Below are 16409 nucleotides of genomic sequence, written 5' to 3' on the forward strand. Positions count from 1 at the left end.
CATATATTTCTATTATTTGAATTACCGAATAAGAGTTTTTAGAAGGGCTCAAGTATTCATAATTTTAGTTATTTGTAGGCGGTTGTGGTCCTGAACAAATAAAACTGTAACTTAATTAAAAAAGGGAACAATTCCTCTTTTGTTAATTACTAAATGTTTTGTAGGAAGTGTCACATTAAACATCCAAGAAAAATGAATAAAACAAACGAAATAAACACTCCAACTCAGATAAAGGGGACATTTTATGCAAAATTATCATTTTGGATGTTTTTGTTTACTAATATTTGGATTTATTCTGCTTCTGGAAACAAACCAAGCACCTAAAAAACAACAACAAAAAACACCTTTCTGATTTTTTAGCAATAAGTTCATGTTTTTTCTGGTGTCTAGAAAATGAGCCATTTCAAGAAACTCCAGAATGTTAAGTCTGAACCTGCCGTTCCACTGTTGCCTAGCAACCACATGTGAGCTCCACCCTGTTACCTAGCAACCCAAGCTGAGTTCCATCAGCTGGTTTTACCGCTATATGCGCTGTACAATGGCTGCTGGAAAAGACGAGGGATTTGTTGTCAACTTGCCACCCGGAAACCACTTGTTGGTTGTGCAGGAGGTTCTTCTAATGCTTTTCAAAGCTGTACAGCTGTGTAATCGGGCATTTGTTTGCAGCCATTTTCATGTGCGAGTGCAAATGTTGAGTTGATGGGCAGCAGCAGCTTATTTGGATTTGAAGTGACAGGACGCCATAAAACAGACGAAAATGATTTTCTGCAATAACTGTAACAAGTAACAGATTTCAGTTTTCCTAAACTGTTCAAGGAAGCATAATAGCTCACCATTTGTTTTCTAACTATTGTAAACAATTTAAGAAGAATAGAGAACATCCTGTGGTTGTTAAATGCATCGTTTTAAATGTTTTAAGTCCGTTTCTGGTTAATACTTTTATGGGAAGCTCTGCAGAAGTCCACTTTTCATCTGGGTTGAGGTTACTGCAGAGATCCGCAGAGGAGAAGAGGAGGAACACTGGCTGAACCAAAAATAACCTCTGTCCTTATTCATAATACATCAAAGTAGGGTATCCCGCTGTAGCACTGCAGCAGACAGAAAACACAAAGAGCAGCACAAACAAAGTCATAATTTACTTCATTCGTATGAATAAAGATCATTTTTAGCCAATAAGTTCAATAATTTCCATTCTGATTATAAATACTTTTTTTACAGAAGCTTTTATTTATTGTTTTTGGTGTCATGTTTTATTTTGAATATTTATGAAGTGTTTTAAACAAAATTATAGTTTATTGGTTAATATATTAACAAAATACAGCTCTGGAAAAAATTAAGAGACCACTTAAAATGATCAGTTTCTCTAATTTTACTTTTGTAAAATAAAATGAACTTTATTCTTTTATTCTATGAACTACTGACATGTCTCCAGAATTCAAAGAAAATTATTTACAGAAAATGAGAAAAGATGCAGTTTTTTCAGACCTCAAATAATGCAAAGAAAACAAGTTCATAGAATACTAATTTAGCTCAGAAATCAATATTTGGTGGAATAACCAGGAGGTTTTCAATGGGGTTCAGTTCAGTTCTCTCTTAATTTTGTTCCCCAGAGCTGAATATCTTGAAAATGGTGTCAAAACAACAATAATCACCAGGATAATTTATCAGCTTCTGTCTTGCATTTCTTCTTTAACGTCTGTTAAAAAAACAACATATTTAGTTACTGGATGAATTATTGAGGGAGCATGATGCCTTAAAGTGGTTTGGCTGCCAACAATCAGCACTTATAGCTGGGATGATCATGGATGTCAGCCAGGATGTTTTGTCGTAAGGAGTTTGTTCTTCATGCTTCAGTCGCTCATGTTGTGTTTTCCGTAGCGTCGTGTCAGATTAGCACACAGAGTTTCTGGGTTAATGCTACTTTTTCTAACACTGAAAAGTGTTGAGAAGGATGCACAGCTCACCATTACATTAAAACGCTGTAGAGATGCTCTTGCAGTGCACGCCTTGCAACGTGAACCGCCTCAAACCAGTTTCGTGTCTGACGCATCTGTGTGTGCAGACTAGCGCTCCTACGCACTGCAGGGTTATTGATGCCTTTGCTTTTGTTCTTCAGGTGAACAACAGCAACAAGAAGGAGTGGAACGGCATGATGGGAGAGCTGCTGGGTGGGCTGGCTGACATGATTGTGGCCCCGCTGACCATCAACAACGAGCGTGCCCAGTACATAGAGTTCTCTAAACCCTTTAAATATCAAGGCCTCACTATTCTAGTCAAAAAGGTGAGACACACACATGGTCCTTTTGCCCAGGTATTTATCACTAGAGGTTCTACTGAGGTACCTCAGGTTGAATTTAACTTTTTCTTTTATTTTGTACATTATTTCAGCTGTTACAGTTCCCACCATTATCTAGCTAGCAGCTGGCCAGATGCTAGCTAACAGTGAGGTAAAATTTTTATGAACAGCTGTTCAGAGAAACACTGTCGGCTTAACCTCAAAGTTAGGTTAACAGATGCTCAGTGTGGCTAACAGCTCCTATGAGTCAAACTAAGTCAACTTAATGGCTGCTCAGAGTATAGTTAGCGGCTGCTCAGAGTCGAGCTAAGAGCCAGTCGGAGCCAACTTAACAAAATTTAGTTTAGAGCTAACAGCTGCTCTGAATCGAGCTCCTAACTGCTCAAGGTCAATTTAATGGCTGGTGGTGGTTTATTTAGCAGCTTCTCTCAGTCAAGCTAAGAAATGCTTAAACTCAAGCTAACATACTCAAAGTTAGCATAGCAAATGCTTTATGTCTAGCTATAAACTGCTCAAAATCAATTTAATGGCTGCTCGGAGTTGATTTAGCAGCCATCAGAGCTTGACTCTGAGCAGCTGCTAGCTTGCCTAGATGCTAGCTAGTCAAGCTAGCATCTTCTGAAAGTCAAATTAGCAAACGCTGAAATTCCAGCAAGCATCTGCTCAGAATCAAGCTAAAAAACCTGCCAACGTTAATTGAAGGGTTCATCAAAGTGAATTTAGCAGTTACTGCGAATCAATAAATGCTCAAACTCAAGCTAACAGCTGCTCAGAGTCAAGCTAACAGCTGCTCAGAGTCAAGCTAACAACTACTTAAACTCAAGCTAACAGCTGCTCAGAGTCAAGCTAACAGCTACTTAAACTCAAGCTAACAGCTGCTCAGAGTTGATTTTACAGCTATTTACAGTTATTGTAAGCTAAAAGCTATCCAAAGTCAGAGTGACAGCATGAAATCCAATCAAGAACCGTTTAGAAATCAAATGAATTCATCTTAAATATCTAGGATTAAAATCTAGTAAGTGGAATAATTCCCGTGTTCAGATCTCATCATCATTTCTGTGTTGTACCGTTTTGTTGCTGTTTTGCCTCCACTGTTGCTGTTTAATGTATTCTGCAACAAACCGATTGCGACCTCTGCAGTCCGCCTATCATTCTGATGTAATCGACTGATAGTACGCTGTATGTGTTTCTAGGAAATTCCTCGAAGTACGCTGGACTCATTTATGCAGCCGTTCCAGAGTACGCTGTGGCTGCTGGTGGGTCTTTCGGTGCATGTGGTGGCGGTGATGCTTTACCTTCTAGACCGGTTCAGGTACAAGAAGGGCGTGTTTGTCCATGTGTGTGTTTGTATACACAGTGTGTGTATGTTTATATGCACTCCTCAGCACTGCAGATCTTCCCTCAGTGTGGATGAGATGGCAGACAGAGGTGAAGATTGCCTCCGACCATCCCACTGCTCTGTCCCCGTGCTACAGTCTTTAGCCTTTTTCCTTTCCTCCGACAGCTAATCTCTGTCTTGCTTTGCTCACTCATGTTCAGTTCCCTCCTTTTCCTGGGAAAGTGTTGGGATTCATTCCCCTGTGTGTACTCAAAGACATCTCATTTTATCCTCTGCAACCCTTCCGATTTCTTCCCTCCAGTCCATTTGGAAGATTTAAAGTAAACAGTGAGGAAGAAGAAGAAGATGCCCTCACCTTGTCATCTGCCATGTGGTTCTCCTGGGGAGTGTTGCTGAACTCTGGAATTGGAGAAGGTCAGACTTAACAACTTATTTGCTTATCTACCGTTGCAATATAATCAACTGGGTTGATCATATTGCAAAAACACTGCAAATATAATCAACCCAGTTGATTTGCAGTGTTTTTTTGCAGAAACACTGCAAAAACACAAAATGTTACCAGGTGTGTTTTAACCAGCTCATCAAACTGCTGGAGTTCCGCTTGGGTTGCTAGGTGACGGAACTGAACTCGGCTGCCGTTGCTAGGTAACGGAACTGAACTCGGCTGCCGTTGCTAGGTGACGGAACTGAACTCGGCTGCCGTTGCTAGGTAACGGAACTGAACTCGGCTGCCGTTGCTAGGTGACGGCGCAGTTCCCACACTACAAAATCACAAAATCTTACCAAGCATTTTTGGTCGAGTTTCTACTGAATTTGAAAAAAGACAAAGCTAACTTACACGTGACTTGTCAGCAAACTTGTTTTAAATCAATAATCCCTTAACGTTGATGAAAAAGTTCTAGTTCCACTTAAAACATGACATTTTTCTATTTCATAAGTGAAATAAAATGCCACTGGAACTAATACATCAAGAGCACAGTGTCAAACTCAAGGGCCGCGGGCCAAATCGGGCCCCCCATAAAGCTTTATGTGGCCCAGAGGAATACATAAATAGAGCCTTGAAAATAACCGTTGTATGCTTAAATAATATTTTATTAATCAAATTAAAGCCGTTTTAAACAGAAGAGGACACCAAAAAATAAAAACATCTGACTTGTTCCCTGGGATTTACAAGACTTATTCTGACTTTAACTTTTTAAATATCAAATGTCAGAATCTGAGGGAAATAAAACATTCTGAGAAAATAGTAAAAATTCTTAGAAAAACGCAAAAGTCCTGTTAAAAAATCTGTTCTGAGATAAAACTATCAAAATTCGGAGAAAATGTCAGAATTCTGAGAAAAAATCATTCAAAATGTCAAAGTTCTGACATTTTTCTTAGAATTTTCACTTTTGATTTCAGAAAATTAAAGCCAGAATTATTTTTATTTTCCAGTGGTCGTAATCTTCATCCATAGTTTTCACACCAAATTCCTTCAGTGTGAAATGAAGTTCACAGCTATTTACCTTTAAGAGGTTCTCATTTATTCATATTTTAGAGGTTTCTTAACACATTTTACCACCACCGGCCCTTTAAGGACATTCATAATCTTGAATGAAAGGACTTTGACGTCTCTGATCTAGACTTTCTTTAACTAGCTCTAGTGGCTCTGAAAGTTGCCTGGCTTGACTCTTCATTTAAATAGATCACAAAATCTTCTTAATCAGAAATGAACACCCAGTGTGTTATACAGTTTAAATTTATCAGATGTTAAACCTGGGATAGAAAGTGCTCCCTGCGTCCCTCTGTGGGCTGAAGGGACAGGCAGACAGTGCTGCCTTTCATTGGTAATGGCAACTGGGATGTCTGGAGGTTCCTCGCTTTGGATTCTTGACCGGGTGAAGAAAATCACCAAGGAAGCTGCAGCTTCCAGGGAAGGGGTCGTCATGGTGACAGAGTCGGTCAAAAACAAGTGGGATACCGGGAAAATACATCCAATCTGCCGATAACAAATACTGAATCCATCTGTTTGTTCCATGAACAAACAAACTAAGCCACCAATCAGTCAAGCTAAAGGCAAATCCGATCTACAAGGTAAACAAAGTTTATGCATAATTCAATTTTTAATACTTTCATTTTAGTCTCAACTGTTTCTAAAAACAGTCTAAGCATTAAAAAAAAAAAACACCACCCAGCCATTTTTGTCAATAAGTTGAAGTTAAAATGAGTTGTTTCTAAAACCCCTTATTGTTAAGTTGCAACTGACAGACATTGTCCTGTTACCTAGCAACCCAAGCTGAGCTCCAGCACGTTTGGTCAGCTGGTTTTACCGCTGTACAATGGCTGCTAGAAAAGACAAGTATTTTGTTGTTGACTCACCATCCAGAAACCACTTGCTGGATTCTTGTTCGTTGTGCAGAAGGCTCCACTTCTGCTTCTCAAAGATCTACAATTGTGTAATTGTGGATATGTTTGCAGCCATTTTTATAAAGATTCACTCAAGGGGCGTGGCCAGCAGCAGCATATTTGTACTGCATAGACACCCTAAAACCGCCAGAATCACATTATCTAAGTAAGATTTTATGCATAAAATGTAACAAACATGTTTTGTATAGGCCATAGATTTTTCCTAACCTGTTCTAGGAAGCATTATAAGTCACCAGAACTGAAAACAGGTCTTGATCTCAACACAGGTGCACCGCGCAGCTTTTCAGCGAGAATCCTTGGCATGGTGTGGGCTGGCTTTGCCATGATCATTGTGGCTTCTTACACTGCCAACCTGGCTGCCTTCCTGGTGTTGGACCGGCCTGAGGAGCGCATCACCGGCATCAATGACCCGAGGGTGGGAAACGCACCAACCATTCATATGATACTGTCTAACATCAAGAATGTTTTCATTCAGCTGCTCGTTTTTCAACTTTTATTTAACCAGGATGTAACTAGTCAAGCTAGCAGCTGGTTGGAGTCAATTTAATGGCTGATCGGGTCGATTTAGAGGTTTATCTTAGTCAAGTTAACTGCTATTTGGAGCCAAGTTAACAAATGCTAAATTCAAGCCAGTAGCTGCTCAAAAATTCAGGATAGCAAATGCTCCAAGTCAATTTAATGGCTGCTGGGGTCAATTTAGCACCTGATCTTAGTCAAGCTAACTGCTACTCGTGGCCAACTTGGCAAATTCTTAAACTCAAGCTGCTCAAAGTAAGATTTATAAATGCTCAGAGTCAAGCTGAAAGCAAACTGCTCAAAATCAATTTAGCGACTGCTTTGAGTTGTTTTAGCTGCTTTTCTGAGTCAGGCTAACAGCTACATCCAGCCAACTTAGAAAATGCTCAAACTCAAGCTAATAGCTGCTTAGAATCAATTTAATGACTGGTTTGAGTAAAGCTAACAGCTATTTTGCGCCAACCTAGCATAATCAAACTCACGCTAATAGCTAATTGGAGCCAACTTATAATGAAACTCAAGCTAACAGCATCTTAGCCAGTGCTCAAACTCAAGCAAGCAATGCAAACTGTTAGCAGAAGACGGGGACTGATGATGACTGATTGAATGTTTGTTGTCCTTCCCTGTGTGCAGCTGAGAAACCCATCTGATAAATTCATCTACGCCACGGTGAAGCAAAGCTCCGTGGACATCTACTTCCGACGACAGGTGGAGCTTAGCACTATGTACCGCCACATGGAGAAACACAACTATGAGAGTGCTGCAGAGGCTATCCAGGCCGTGCGTGACAAGTGAGTCTCGGCCAGGCCGGGCCGACCGGAGCGTACGTCGGCCGGCTGCTTCACCCAGATTAGGGTCAGTCCAGTTTATGGCGGGCCAGAAGGGAACATGGACCTCCGGGCCAGATGGAAGCAGCAGGACTTACTGCAACCTTTCATTCTGACCCGGGTCCATTACTCCTGGCGCTGACACAAACGAGCGTGAGGTTGAGCTAATGTTGAGCGTAGGAGCGCCCTTTTCCAGGTCAAACCCGGCCGAACGTCAGAACCGGATGGGGGCGGGCGGCCTCACCCGTCTGGCCTTGGATTTCATTTGGTAAACGCTGAATGACACTTGATTCGGTGTGCGAGGAAGAGAAGGTTGGGAGGCGTAAATGTGTATGTAAATCATTGTACTGTTGCACCATAACCCCCTCCTTCCCCTCCTCCCTCCTCCCTCCCTTCCTGCCCGTTCCCCCCCCACAGCAAGCTGCATGCTTTCATCTGGGACTCTGCGGTGCTGGAGTTTGAAGCCTCGCAGAAGTGCGACCTGGTGACCACGGGAGAGCTGTTTTTCCGTTCGGGCTTTGGCATAGGCATGCGCAAGGACAGCCCCTGGAAACAGAATGTGTCCCTGGCCATTCTCAGGTCTGTCCCAGCGGAAGCTGCGATTCTCGTATGAACTTTGGTTTTTGTTTCATTCCTTTCTTACTCGTATGATTTTATAGTCACGATCCGATAGTTTACAGTCATTCAATGTGCAATTATGGATGAGGATTAGAGCCGATGTAAAAAATAAAAATAAAATATTGGACTTAAAGCTTAGAATTCTGACTTTTTTCCAGACATTTATTTTCTGAGAAATTTGACTTTTTTCTCAGAATGTCAGAATTCCGATTTTTTAGAAAAATTATTTTTTTTATCACAGAATTCTGACTTTAATTTTTATGTTTATCTCAGAGTTCGGAATTTAATCTCAGAATTCCGACTTTTTTTTTTTTTTTTGAAGATTTGTTACTTTTTTCTTCAAATTTTGACTTCAATTTCAAAATTTTGACTTTTTTCTCATAATTTTGATTTTAATCTCAGATTTCTTACTTTTTTCCTCAGAATTTCAGAATTCTTAATTTTCTCTCCAAATTTTCACTTCAATCTCAGAATTCTGACATTTTTCTCAGAATTCTTTTTTCTCTGAATTTTGACTTTAATCTCCTGAGATCAAAGGTCCGGTTGCTGATGGTTCTCATTCAGTTTGTTTTCTCTCATAAACCTGAGAAAAAGGCCTTTTTTTTTTGTTCTTTTTTCTGTGGCCCTAATCCTCATCCATGCTCAATACATCGGCTTATGTGACATCTTCTTATATCTTCCCTCTCCAGCATTGTTTGTCAAGTTTCTGTCTGTTTGTTGGACCATCTGTCTCTGTTCCACATGGGAGTAAGCGGCTCGAAGGTTCTGCCTCTGGAGGCGCCGTATTAACTTGTCCACCTCTCTCCCCACTGCAGTTCTCATGAGAACGGCTTCATGGAAGACCTAGATAAAACCTGGGTGAGATACCAGGAGTGTGACTCACGGAGCAATGCCCCAGCCACACTCACCTTTGAGAACATGGCAGGTATGGTCCCCTCTGCGTAGAAAAACCCTTAAAAGTGATTGGACAAAAACTGCAGTGGTAAGTTACTGTAGCCCTTTTTTGTCCAATACCTTTGCCGTATTTTTTTTTCTTGGTGTCGGCGTTGGTGCTCTGTGACAGTTTTGTGCCGTTCTTCGATATTGTTGTCGTTGTTTACAGCCGCTGTCGTCAACTTGGAGCTGGTGAAGGAAACCGGGGCGACCGCTGAGCATCACAAGCGTTCATGCTCAGCGGGAGCGGCGTGATCCCAGACCGGATCCTCACCCGTTTCCGTTTTTCTGTTTCTCTCCCCCCCCCGACACCAGGAGTCTTCATGCTGGTGGCCGGAGGCATTGCGGCGGGGATCTTCCTCATCTTCATCGAAATCGCCTACAAACGCCATAAAGACGCCCGCAGGAAGCAGATGCAGCTGGCCTTTGCGGCCGTCAACGTCTGGAGGAAGAACCTGCAGGTAGGAACGATTCTGCTTCGCCGGGAACCCGAGAACCGCCTCCTCCTTTTTCTGATGTCAGGGTCATGTGTCAAACTGGAGGCCTGCGGGCCAAATCCGGCCCGCCATCAAGCTTAATGTGGCCCAGACGGACACGCAGTAGAGCCTTGAAATTAACAGATGTATGCTTAAAAAACATTTTACCAATCAAAGGAAAGCAATTTTCAGTGGAAGAGGATTAGAGACACCGGAAAAACAAGTTCTGTCTTTCTTCTTAGAATTTACCAAAATCATTCATATTTTAATATTCTAAGATCAAAAGTCAGAATTATGAAGGAGAAAAAGAGAAAATTCTGAAAAAAAAAAAAATCTGGAAACAAATAAAAAAAGTGAAAATTCAGAGAAAACAAAATCATGTGTGCAAAAATAATTTAAACTGAAAAAATTCAGAATTATGAGAAAAACTTTTTTCTCAGAATTTTGACTTTAGATTTTCTAAAATAAAACCCAGAATAATTTTTTCTCTGTGGTCATGATCTTCTTCATTCTGCCAAACTCCATCAGTGTGAAATCAAGTCCAGCATTATTGAACTGTAAGTCGTCGAGTGCAGAGCGGCTCTTTATTCTGGGTCTCATCAACTCTTTCTACCACAACCGGCCCTTTTAGGACATGCAGAATCTCGATACGGCCCAAAATAAAACCCAGCCCATGTCGGCCCTGCTGTGCGGGTTCTGGAAGGCCTCTTTCAGGGTCCGTATTGTTTCCAGGAGTCGATCTGCAGCCGTATCTCTTGTGTGTGCCTGCAGGACAGTAAGGAAGCCTCTGGAAGTCAAGCGGTGACTGGGACTCCCTCGTTAGTACGTAGCACTCCTACGTCACCGCTCGCTAGTAGACAATAAGTAAAATAAGTCGCCTCCAACATAGTGGATATCATGTAAAACCTCTGTTAGCTGCTTCATGGCATGGTGGAGTGTTTCTTTAAGCTGATCTGCTTCGTAAGGTCAAAGAAACGTAGCAACTGATGCTTTGATTGTCCCAACATTGACTTCTTCTCTCTCTCACAGCAACAGCCAGGAGCAAAACATACAAATAGAGCATAAAAACAATCAATGCTTTGTCTGAGTAGGACGGCAGCGACCCATATTTACTGCTAGACAGCGGAAACACGACACGCAGCAGAGCAGGAAAAACACGCTTGAGGCTCTGCACAATCATAAAACAATGTGCTTAAAGGGCCAGTTCACACAAACCTTCAACATGTTCTTCAGGTTAGAGATTACCGGTTTGTTTATTTTTATTATTCACGTACAGTACTGTGCAAAAACGTCATGTTTGGGATTGAAACGCTCACTGTTTGGGGTTAATTTGAAATGTTTCATCCGTTTCCTGTCTGATTACCAAGATTAAAGTCCAGTGCCACAAAAAAACATTTTAAAATGTTAAAACAGTTTACATTAAAATATATTTATCAGTGCCATCCCCTTTCTGAAGACAAAAGAGGAGAAAATCTTTGGTCTTTTGAAAAAGTAAAACTCAGTTTAGTTTCCTTGTTGCTTTGATTTTAGCTGTCAAGTTCAAAACATTTAATTGTCTTTAGAAATTATATTAAAACAAAAAGGATTGGTTAAGAGAAATTTTTTAAATGTTGCCCCAACTTTTTAAAGTTTTTATTTAAATTAAATCTTTTTTAAACTTCTGAACTAATTTTAAATTTTTAACCCAACTTTGTAATGTTCAATTTTTAAAACGTTCATTTTTTTATTATAAATTATGTTAGCGAGTCCAAATTAAATTATTTTATTCAGGTCAGGACAATTTTTACAAATATTTTACAAAATGTCCAACAAAAACCAGAAACAAAATTTCTCTGATTTATTTGTTAACTCAAATTTTATGAGATTAGTAAAATTAAGATTTAAGAGAGTTCATGGTCGCTACGGAAACGATTATTAAGATCTGCTGAGGCAAAGACAAAGAACAAACTTCTAAAGTTTTACAATCAAAACCAAAACTGTAACATTTCTCACATTTTCAGTTGCTGTGGTTCGCTTTCACACTTTCAAACTAACCAAACTAATTGATACTCCTGTTCCCCTCCTCGCCTGTGGGGGCGCTGCACCAAGTATTACCAAAAGAAACAACACAAGAACTTCTAAGGAAAACAATTAGCCCTACTTCCTTCTTCATGAAATGTAAACAAAATGGAGAGCCGTAAGATTTTAGCAGTTGTAGGATTTCTTCCCGCTAAAGTTAGACTCTCAAATTAGTTTTGGTTGCATTTACACAGAATTTCACACACGCGCCCAAATATGGAGGGCAAAAAGACGACTCTTTCAGATGCCTCCATCGCCGCGCTGCCGCGGTAGAACAACTCGGCTAACTAAATGAAACCTGGAGATGTGGCTGTCATTAATCCAGTGTAGCGCCACGGCAACAAAACACAGGAAAATACGCTAAAGAACGACTCAAATTCTTCTCTTTGTCGGCTACTCTATGCACAGACTAGTTGCCATAGCAACTGACAACAACCCCACTTTATGTTTCAGGATTCAACACCAAAAAACACTCAAACATTTCCCACACAAAGAACAGAACATTCAGTCCGTTACGGTTTTATGTTTTTAGGCTTGATGTTTGTATTGTGATTATTAATAAGTGATCGCTGTCGTATATTAGCTACCGCTGCTGTTAGCTAAGCTAACACTGCTAATTTAAACACCTGCTTTAGTAATGATCTGCCAGAGTTGGTGTGTTAGATTTTAAAAATTCTGCAGCACATCTACACGTTAAGGTTGTCATAGTCAAGCTAGCATAACTGAACTACTTCCCTCTTCCTCGCAATATTTTCTTACAGATCTAAAAGTTGCAGGACAGCAGCCCTCCAGGACTGGAGTTTGAGACCATTTAGCACGTTATGTTGAGATCCTGACAGTTAAAACGAATGCTAGTCATTGTTAGAGAGCAGGATCTTGCAACATATCTATAGAGTTCAGTTTAATCAAACCAATAGGTTTGTAGATGGACCAGATTCACGCTTCACTCCAAACTTTCTCGGCTAACGAACATGAAGTCTAAACAAAGCGCTAAAGCATGACTCAGCAGTTTTGCACGGTACTGTATCCGTCTGAATCTGTTTTTTTTACTTGGGTTGACTGATTTCAGCTCTAATCAAGCAGCAGCAGGAAAAAGTTCCTTTATTTGGCCAATCAAGAAGGTGATTTGCAGCTGTGCTCCGATGCAATCAGTGCAGCTGTGAGGTTTCTGAACGTTACTCAGGTTTTCTGTGGTTTGACGGCCGATCGCACTGAGAGTCGGCGATCCGGCCCTGGCAGTGTGTCTGTGGTCTGTCTGTGTTTGTCCCTGCTGGAATGAGACAGCAGGGGCTGGAGGAAGGTACAGTATGAATGTAAGTGCCTGTTTAACGGCGTCTACTTCCTGCTGATAGACGTGTCTGTTAGTCTCCTCATATGGATGTTCAAGTTTCAGAAACATGAAGCAGATTGAATGCATGCAGGGTGGCATCACTGAGAAAGGAGAACGACACATTAAATGTTGATATTTTGAGGATCTCGTTGTCTAGCGGACAAAGATGGCCGCTGCTGCTTATTGACCATCACTGTGGAGACGTATTTGCAGCGGCATCTTGCAGAAGAACCACCGAGGGCGCCTGCAGAGTCCAACTAATTCAATTAGTTCAGCTTGAATGTTATTTCGAATCCTATCTGGGCGCGCTGATTACTCCACGCTCCAGTTTTCATAAATTGGAAGTGACAACTTGCTTATGTAGGACACAAATCATGATGACGGAGAATATAAGATCAGTTTATGTGCCGTCCTCCTTCCTTAGTACGGCAAGCAGAAAAACCTGCAGTCTCATCGTTGGCATCATTTTAACTGCTTGTATGTCTTTTATATGTAATTGTGTGCCTCTACTGCCTCAGGTTGGTGTATCACAGCATTATGGAGACTGTGCACATTCAAAAATTAATGTAGCTTCAGAGAAAGTGCACATCTGACTAAATCTGTGCAAGATGCTGCTTTTTTTGCAAAAGCTGTAAAGTTTAATGCATGACTCAGAGGCACTTAGTTGTTTTTCTATCTTAATAGTGATGTAGATCCTTATAATGTATATTTTTATGTAGTTATTTAAATTTTGTGTCGATGTTTTAACATCATGAGAATATATTTTCCTAAGAATTGAATGCTATTCAAATTAATTCAATGAAGAGCCGTGAATTACCGCTGTAATTATTACTTTGTATTTTAAGTTCACAACTGTTTGTTTTTTGTTGTAACCTTTTGTCTTTAATAATGACATTTTTTTTCCTGCAGAGTTTAAGTGAAGAATACAAATAATAATGTAACGAGTAGCGTTGTATCAAATGAACCGCTAAGCAGCTATGACTGAAGCTAACGGCGGATCTGGGTATAAGTCAAGCCAAATGCTACTTTAGCTAAAATCAGCTAACAGCTAATCAAAGTCAGAGTCAGTTTTACAATTTAAAAATCAAGCATATAGATATGTAACCTGAAACCAGGAGCGCAAGCTAAAAGCTACGCAATGATTAAGCTAATAGATACTCAAACTGAGAGTACTCTCCTAGAGCTAACAGCTACACAGACTGAGTTGCCAATGACTACTTAAGCTAAAGCTGAAGCTAACAGGTACTTCAACTTAAAATCAAGCTGCTCAGACTGAGAACCAAGCTAAAAGATGCTTAAGCTAGCAGAAAATTAGCAGCTAAACAAGGTGTAGCAGACTAAAGGTCAAGCTAAGTCTTAACAGCTAATAGCTATTTCATCTAGAAACTGCTAGCTAGGCTTAGAGCAAACTAACAAGTTTGTCTAAAAATGCAGCTAACAGCTACACAGACTGAATAGTCAATCACAAATTAAGCTAAGTGGAAGCTAACAAGTACTTCAGTTAAAAACCAAGCAGCTCAGATTGAGAGTCAAGATAAAAGATGCTTAAGCTTACAGAAAATAAGCAGCAAAACAAGCTGTAGCAATGTAAAGGCCAAGCTAACGGCTAACTCTAGAAACACCTAGTTAGGTTGAGGGTCTAGCTATCAGCTACCTAAGCTTAGGGAAAACTAACAGTTCTGTCTGAGAAAACAGCTAACAGCTGCACAAGCTGAGTAGCCAGTGACTACTTAAGCTAAAGTGGAAGCTAACAAGAAGTTTAGGTAAAAATCAAGCTGCTTAGATTGAGAGTCAAGATAAAAGATGCGTAAGCTAGCAGAAAATGACAAATAAACAAGCTAAACTGCTATTACAGCCAATAGCTAAGTGATCTAAAAATTAAGATAGGAGGTGCAGAAGCTATAAATAAAGCTGACTGCTAATTAGGAAATGAAGCTAAAGCTTGGGATAAAGGATGCTCCTTTGATTGCACCATCTTACATTCTAAAGATTTACATCACTGTTGCCATTTCTCATGCTGAGGCGCTTCCCGTCTTGAGCTTCAGCTTCACCTTTTGAAGCAGATCTTACTCGGAGGTGCACTCTCTGAACCACTAAAACTGGCCTCACCTTGAAAAAACACCCGGCTCTGAAGCTGAGCGACGGTAACAGAGTGATGCTGCAGTTTGTTTCCGGCGGGAAACAGGCGGTCGCCGTTTATTTGGTGCATAAGTCCCATTCCTGGCTTGGTCTGATGGCGCCGCATGCCCAGCATGGCCGACACTGAGCGCACGCCGCGCCTCATCAGGGTGCCGAGCCGCCAGGCGGCCTCACCTGCTGCTGATGCTAAACGTTACCAGAGGAAGGGATGTGTCGTCACTCGGGCTTTGATTTGTTTTTGTTGTTTTTAATCTTGTGAAGCAAAACGAACTCAGTAACATTTTATTTGAAGCGGCTGCATCAGAGCGACACGACGCCGTCAGAAACATGGAGGATTTACAGACGGAGTGTCGTTTGGTAAAAAATGACACTTTTAATGGACATTTAATGCAACTTTGCTCAGAGAATCGTGATCTTATTTACTGAATGATGCAAAGATGACACTTCTAATGCAAGTTTTAGTGCAACTGTTGTAAAATTGACACTTTTGATTGTCTTTTAATGCAACTTTGATTCAAAAGTGTCATAATTTTCAAAATAATGCAAAATTGATGCTTTTAATTCTCTTTTAATGCATTTTTAACTGCTTTACTCTGCAAATAATGACACTTTAAACAAACTTGATCCTTCTAATGTAACCTTTAATCCAACTTTGTTTTAAAAATTGTGATCTTATTTACTGAATAATGCAAAGATGACACTTTTATGGACTTTCGATGCAAGTCTTAATGAAACTTTACTTTTAAACTGTCATTATTTACCAAATATTGTAAAGTTCACACTTTTAATGGACTTTTGATGCATATTTTCATACAGCTTTGATTCAAAAGTGTCATAATTTACCAAATAAGGCAAAGTTAACACTTTCAATGCAGCGCAACTTTGCTCTAAAATATAATTATTTACAGGATTTTGTAAAGTTGACACTTTTAATTGACCCTAAATGCAACTTTGCTTGAAAGATTTCAACCTCATTTACTGAGTAATGGCTTTAAATATAGATATTTACAGGATATTGTAAAGTTAACACTTTTAATTCAAGCTATAATGTAACTTTGCATTAAAAATGTCTTTATTTACCGGATGACACTTGATAAAAGCCGTAAACATTTATAAATGCTCCTCTGTGTTTCAGACGTCGTCGTGTCCGTCTTGTGCTCCTTCTGATGAAGCGTTATCACTTTGCATTACTATTTACCAACATGAGTCTCATCTTTCAACAGGAAAAACAAACAGATTTTGTTCTTTTTTACTTTCCGTTACTGAGTGTGAAGCGGCGATCTCCTGCTAACCTCCTGAAGTGAAAGTCCTGCTGAGTCACGTGACCTGATGAGAGGCGATGCTCTGCAGGCCCAGTGCTGGCCGCCATCGATCTGTGCTGCTCTTTGTTTAATGTTTAATTATTATTCTATGTTTTCCTCCCTTATGACGCCCCTCCATCCACGAAGGCATGTTGAAATTCACACCACAC

At 40.3% G+C, this 16409-nt stretch overlaps 1 protein-coding gene across 11 annotated transcripts in view; it reads left to right on the plus strand.

The window, feature by feature from the left end:
• Window positions 1–16409, plus strand: part of grin1a (glutamate receptor, ionotropic, N-methyl D-aspartate 1a) — a 50746-nt gene that overhangs the window by 19593 nt on the left and 14744 nt on the right. For 8 of the 11 annotated variants that reach the window (XM_044095695.1, XM_044095697.1, XM_044095700.1 and 5 more), the window contains 8 exons: window positions 2117–2281; window positions 3490–3608; window positions 3937–4049; window positions 6308–6456; window positions 7191–7348; window positions 7802–7963; window positions 8818–8927; window positions 9251–9396. In XM_044095695.1, the coding sequence (XP_043951630.1) occupies window positions 2117–2281; window positions 3490–3608; window positions 3937–4049; window positions 6308–6456; window positions 7191–7348; window positions 7802–7963; window positions 8818–8927; window positions 9251–9396 (1122 nt within the window). Of the gene's footprint in view, window positions 1–2116; window positions 2282–3489; window positions 3609–3936; window positions 4050–6307; window positions 6457–7190; window positions 7349–7801; window positions 7964–8817; window positions 8928–9250; window positions 9397–10182; window positions 10234–16409 lie in introns of all 11 variants that reach the window. The other 3 variants (XM_044095694.1, XM_044095693.1, XM_044095696.1) reach the window with 1 other exon arrangement.

The sequence above is a fragment of the Gambusia affinis genome, linkage group LG17 (assembly GCF_019740435.1).
Source record: "Gambusia affinis linkage group LG17, SWU_Gaff_1.0, whole genome shotgun sequence".
NCBI classification, from domain to species: Eukaryota; Metazoa; Chordata; class Actinopteri; order Cyprinodontiformes; family Poeciliidae; genus Gambusia; species Gambusia affinis.